General features: G+C 45.2%; 1 protein-coding gene across 1 annotated transcript; it reads right to left on the minus strand.

Annotated features, from left to right (window-relative positions):
* Positions 1–2,095: 2,095 nt before the first annotated feature.
* Positions 2,096–6,407, minus strand: LOC112649715 (protein FAM205A). Its single transcript, XM_035697141.2, is given in 3 exon segments — positions 2,096–4,401; positions 4,404–4,479; positions 6,387–6,407. Coding segments are annotated over 3 exon segments (2,244 nt in total). The 3' UTR covers positions 2,096–2,254.
* Positions 6,408–6,669: the final 262 nt, after the last annotated feature.

Consider the following 6,669-nt stretch of genomic DNA (forward strand, 5'->3'; position numbering starts at 1 on the left):
ACTCTTCTGCTTTTCTTCCTACCTCAGGGGCTACTACTTCACAGTCTCTGCTTATTGATTCCTGCATTCCACACCCCCCCTCCACCCCCCACCTTTCTGCCTTTGATTTGTTAATGTTAGAGTGTATCAGAGCCCAGTCCTTAGATCTCTTTATTTACACTCATTCTCTTGGTGATCCTATCCAATCTCATGGTTTTACATCTACCTGTCTATTATCTATCTATCTATCTATCTATCTATCTATCTATCTATCTATCTAATCATCCATAGCCAGGACCCTCCCTGAGGACCATCAGGCTTTTTTATTGAGAACAGAGTGTTGAGGTATGGTCTCAGTAAGAAGCTGAGAAATAAGTTATGATGCTACTGTACTAATCTTAGCAGCAGACAGAGAAAGAAGTGGTCATGTTCTCAATTCATTTTGTAGGTGGAGATAGCATGATTATATTGCTGGATCAGATATGGACTATTAGGGAAAAAAAGGTCAAAGATGACATAATTTTTGTCCTAAGAAAATGGTAAAATGGAGTTGCCACTGACATGGTAATAACTGTGATAGAAGCATGTTATGTATGTGTGATTATGTGATAGTGATGGGTGAGGAATCAGTTGTTCACTTTTATATATTTTGAGATGAATATTGGACTCCTAAGCATATATTTTGATTAGACAATTTCGGCATGTGAGACTCTATCCCATGAGATCATGAGCTCCATTGTATAAGTCCTCATATATTTTTATTGTTGAACATAAGATGCTTTTCAAAGTCATTCTTATTCTTATCCTTCTTAGGGGTCCTATCAGCTGAGTTCTTCCTCCTGTGACAGGATCCCCCATTCCATAGAATTCATCATATAATGTAGTGATTTGTCTATTCTCCAGGTTCAGACTTTTATTTCAAGTACTATTTAGATACTACTCTGGACCAGCCACTATTCTAAGCCCTGGGGATATGAGCCATTATTTAAATTATTCTGACAAGAATGGAAGAGAAACTGAATATAAACAGGGGCAGTAAAAAAGAGGAAAAGAGCAAAGTTGAGAGATATCAAGATTACAACTCAGTGACTAACTTCATATTTGGGCTAAGCAAAAAAACGTACTTCCAGTAATACCATTACCAGACATTGGTTCAAGTTTGGTAGGGTAGAGGGTAAGTGTTCTGATTTTGAATTAATTTGCATTGCTTTTGGATAACAAAGCTCAACCCATTGTTCCTTATCACTCTATGGGCAAGCAGAATGAAACTCAGATGTAATCACCTACTTTCCCCCAAAGCATTTGAACCTTGAGTTGACTTCCTGGCTCCAAACTCTTTTGAGTGCACAGTAAATTGGTTTTGTTCCCTTATCATACCCTGGTCAGGAACATGTCAGCCTCTGTCTCAGGTACTCAGACGTCCATCGACATGCTCCCACTCCCTGATTCTCTCCCTGCCAGCCCTTGGGAGTGGGGGACAAGCCCCTCTTCATGGCCTACTGTGATCTCTATTCCAAAAGTCACTCATTCCACGCAGCTGGCAGGCAGTGGAGGCAAGCTTTGGGCAAGAGAGTTACAGCAGCCTCGCAGATGAATTCTCCAGAAAGATCTTGCCAATTACTAACAGAGAGCCAAGGAGGGGGGATTCTATCATTTTCTTTTGATATCCTGTCATATTAGCTACCTGCTTTGATAAACACAAAGTACTTCCTCAAGGTTGGAGCACTGTGGCACTCCTCTAAAACCCTCCCCTGCAGACTGTGGGCCTTTACAGGAGTCATCAGTGAATTCTGCCTGTGGGATTCCTGGCCATTCCTTCTTGTCACTACTATCCTCCTCACGTCCACATTGCTCCTCTGGGCCCAAGGACACCAATGGAAAGCCATGATAGAATTCAAGCCTGACCTTTACGTAGCTTACCTTCCTTCTCTGCTCAAGCCCCTTTATCCACAGTCCAGCGTAGGCTGAGAGGAGTTGTGTGGAAGGCTGACCCAGCTTAAGTGTGGGTTAGAGCTCCTTCTCTAGTTGGGAAGGACATTTTAGCCTCCCCTCATGCCTTCCCTTAACACAGCACAGTGGAGAGAAGGAGACAGACAGTTCTTTGCTTAGAGATATAGGATGTATTTTGGGTGGCACTCTGCCCCACCTGTACATTAATGAAAATGACAGTAGCAGCCCTCTTCAAGGGACACAGATGTTGGGGAGCCTACAAAGTCTTTTGATTGTATTGAGTCTTCTTGAGCAGACCGTTTCCCTCTGGGGTGAGAGTTGAGACCTAGGGTGCATTCTCTGGTTGGGTAACACAAGCCACTTGAGGACAGTGCTGAGGGCAGTGGCGGGGGTGGTCCAGGACTGAGGCAGAATGGAGTTGGTGAGAATGGGAGTGGTGCCGGAGCTTACTGTCTGGGGAATGGGGTCCATCCAAGAAAGCCAGGTCCAACTGCTTCTCAGTGGGGGAAGATTGGGCCTTGGAGTCCCCTCTTGTCTTCTCAGTGTTGATTTGCTCCACCGGACTTTTGGCTGGAGCCAGGCTCTTTTGTACACTTTCTTTTCTGGGGTTGGCCACCTTCCCAGCTATAGAGAACATGGATTCCTTATGCCCTTTGCCTTTCATCTTGGAGTTAAAACAGTACAGGAAGGGTTTCATCCTACTTCTCAAGCCTGCTTCTGGAAGGCTGGGCCTCTTGTGAGTATGGACTGGCATCTCCTGTCCCTGCAAAACCTGACCTTTCAAAGTTTGGCCCTGCAAAGGCTTAGCCTGAATGAGTTGGCCCAGGAAAGGCTGGCCCTGTGATGCCTGGGGCACCATAGGCTGGACATTCTTAGGAATCCTTGCTGGCTTGAGGATGACATTGAGCTTGGTTTGACTGTCGTGCAGGTCATTCTTCTCAGAAACTTTAACCCCAGGGATTCCTGGAGATGGCTCTGGAAGCTTAATCTGAGGGTGATGCCGGGTATTGTGTTCAAAGGGAGCAGCAAGATGAAAATTATGGCTCTTTCGCTGGGGGGTGCGGGGTGCCCTATTCAGAAGTATCCCTTTTGGCCTCTGGGCTTCATCGGGGTCGCTTATTTCTCTTGTAAAGGAGCATGCAAACTCTGCATCCCCTTCCCCATGGTCTCCTGCCAATTTGGGTTTCCCTGGGTCCTCTCTCTTTTCTGCCAGCATGGGGACCTGGGCGGAGTCCTTGCTCTTGCCAGGGCTTTGGGGCTCAGGGCTCCAGGGCTCCTCCAGGCTGGGGCTGTTCGCACTGGCTTCCAGGTGAACACAGAGCACCTGGGCCTCCTTCATGTCTCCGCTGGGCGGTGAGATCTTGGAGGCCCAGTGGGCAGAGCCATGAGGTACTGCTCTTGAACTAGGCTGCTTCTGGTTCTGCTGCACTGCCTTTAACTCAATGGCCAGCTGTTCTTTCAGGTGAAGCCATTCTGGATCTGGGGCACGAGGAGCATCTGGTGGGATGGGGAGATCCTGGAGCAGTGTTTTTCCTTGATTGTTTAGACTCCTGAGAGACTCCTGTGTGGATGTGTTGTCTGGGGTTGCCCCAGTTTGTTCTCTGGACTCCCTTGCCTTTATGGGAATTCCCAGTTGTATCTCTAGGATCTTCTTTCTTAGATGGAAATTTAGTTTGGCTAAGATGGGTTTTTTGAGTGTGTAAAGCTCAGAGGCCTCTGCCTGGCTTTCTAGAGGCACCTCCTCGATCATTTGTTCCACCTGTTCTTCCACCTGGCGCTCCTCTGCAGTGTCTGCACAAGTCTTGTTGGCATCTTGAAAGCATGGCCCAGGACTCAGGCACTGCTCTTCAGATGAGATCATCTGAGTCAGAGGTTCAGTAGGGAATTCGCCAGGTCCAGGCACCATTCCTGTGATTACAGCTTGGGTAGAGATTGCCGGTGCCATGGCCCTAGAGAGAGCCACATAATAAAGAGCAGGCAGCCCTGACAAGAAGGCAAGGTACTTGTGCCTCAGAGTCGTCTCCAGTTTCTCAATGGCTCCCTCGGACAGGGCTTGGGGCAGCTTAATGTGTTCAGTGACAGGGTCTGGTGGGGCTTGTTGCTGTTGATCAAGGGCCGTTGGTATCCAGGCCCCAGCTTTCTGTTGTAGGGCAGGGTCAGTTGTGGCCTGTAGCTCCAAGGGCTTGCTTTCTGGGATGCAGGTGAAGGGAGCCACTTGCAGGCCCCCAGGAATTATGCACTGCCAAGAGCTACATACACAAGCAGGGACCTTGCCCTGGTGAATCTGCCCACATTTGGAGTTGATGTGGCTCTGCAATATTGCCTTAGCCTGGTCAAACAAGTGTGGCATGGGGACTGGTACTTGGTCTGTGACTGGAGAGAATGGGTCACCGGCCCCAGGTGCCTCTAGGGCTGTAGGTTGGGGAGCATGCACATTGGCTAGGGCTGTGCTGCTCCAGGACAGAGTTGACTGTCAGTGGGGGACAGGAGCAGTTGGATGGACTCCTGGATCTTCTGGGGCAGGCCCCAGCGATGGTGAATCAACTGCCGCTGGAGTTAGAATTTCTAGACTACTTTGCATCTAAAGATGGACATATGAATGAGGTCTGACTAATAAGATATTTGAGGAAATTTGCCAGGGGTCTTTTGAGGAAGAATTTGTGTTCCAATTAAAGAGACAGGAAGTGAGAACTTGCTTCTAGCTCTCCAACCCATGAATAAGAATAAGAAGTGCAAATGTAATGTTTACATATATATATATATTTTATACATATATATTTTTTTAATTTAAAGTTTTTTATTGATTTATTTGAGAGAGAGAGAGAGAGAGAGAGAGAGCTCGCGAGCACAGGCTCCCCACTGAGCAGGAGCCCAATGTGGGGCTTGATCCCAGTACTCTGAGATCTTGACCTGAACAAAAGACAGATGCTTAACCAACTGAGTCACCTAGGTGTCCCTGTGATGTTTATATCTAGTGCTGCCCTCTTGTGATCCTCAGTTGACACATCTAGGATAAAATATCAGCATTTGAGGATGATGGAGAAGAATGGACAATGGTTGGATGGTTGATGGCATCCATAAACTCTCAAAGGAACCCTGGAATCTCCTGGGCTGGACTATATTTTCTGAGCCAGAGCACTTACATTTTTTTCCAACTACCTTTCATTGTCATGTACTGTAGTTCTGGGTATTCTTAGTTTCACCTAAGATGCAGTCTTTCTTTCTTTTCTTTCTTTCTTTCTTTCTTTCTTTCTTTCTTTCTTTCTTTCTTTCTTTCTTCTTTCTTTCTTTCTTTCTTTCTTTCTTTCTTTCTTTCTTTCTTTCTTTCTTTCTTCTTTCTTTCTTCTTTCTTTTCTTTTCCTTCTAGATTTTATATATTTATTCATGAGAGACACAGAGAGAGGCAGAGACATAGAGGGAGAAGCAGACTCCCCACAAGGAGCCCGATGTGGGACTCAATCCCAGAACTCCTCACAGGGAGCCTGATGCAGGACTCAGTCCCTGGTTTGGGATCACATCCTGAGCTGAAAGAGACAGTCAACCACTGAGCCACCCAGGAGCCCCAAGATACAGTTTTCAACTCTGTTTTCCTTGTTTTGAGGTGATTTTCTAGAAGAAAATCTTTCTCAGAATGAAAAAAAAGTTTGATTATGGAATGCATTAGGAAAGATGTGGAGAAAAAGCTTTATTACAGACTTCTGGTTGGAGCATAAGAAAGAACACTTCTGGAGTGTAATTAGGGATAGGAAATGTAAAATGCGCATAGCCCTTGACCTAAAATTTCCTATTCTACGGATTTATCTAATAGATAAACCCACAAAGACTTATGTGCAAAGATGTTTACTGCATCATTATTTGTAATAGTAAAAGAACATGAAAACAATGTAACCATGAGGCTGGTTAATTAAATTACGATTTAGCCACATAATGGAACATTATGCAACCATTAAAAGGTTGAGATCAATATCTATGCTCTTGCATATAAGTGAAATAAGTGTATAAATTGTCCTCTCATTTTTGTAAAAAAAAGTATGAGGAACACACAAATATATATATATATATATATATATATATATATATATATATTTCATATATGGTGGAATTGTTTTTTTTTAAGATTTGTTTATTTATTTATTCATGATAGACACACACACACAGAGAGAGGCAGAGACACAGGAGGAGGGAGAAGCAGGCTCCATGCCAGGAGCCTGATGCGGGACTTGATCCCAGGACTCCGGGATCACGCCCTGGGCCAAAGGCAGGTGCTAAACTGCTGAGCCACCAGGGATCCCATATGGTGGAATTGTTAAGGACCATCTTGGGAGGCTGGGTACCAGACAGGCAGATGAAATCTCTCTGTTCTCCAATAGATTGTTACAGGGTACACTGTTTCTGTATTCCCTGTCCAGAGATGTCCTGCATGGCTAAGTGACCGTTGGGCCGGCTCTGTAATGTACCACCTTATATTTGCTTTTCATCTTTTCCTATCTTTCAATTTAATAAATATAGAAGAAAATCTCACCTGGACAAAAGTAGATGAAAGTCCCCAAAACACTTGCCCTACAGGGATGCCTGGGTGACTCAGTGGTTAAGTGTCTGCCTTCAGCTCAGGGCATAATCCCGGAGTCCCAGAATTGAGTTCTGCATCGGGCTCCCTGCATGGATCTTGCTTCTACCTCTGCCTATGTCTCTGCCTCTCTCTCTCTGTGTCTCTCATGAATAAATAAATAAAATCCTTAA

The sequence above is a fragment of the Canis lupus genome, chromosome 11, assembly GCF_003254725.2.
Source record: "Canis lupus dingo isolate Sandy chromosome 11, ASM325472v2, whole genome shotgun sequence".
Classification (NCBI taxonomy): domain Eukaryota; kingdom Metazoa; phylum Chordata; class Mammalia; order Carnivora; family Canidae; genus Canis; species Canis lupus.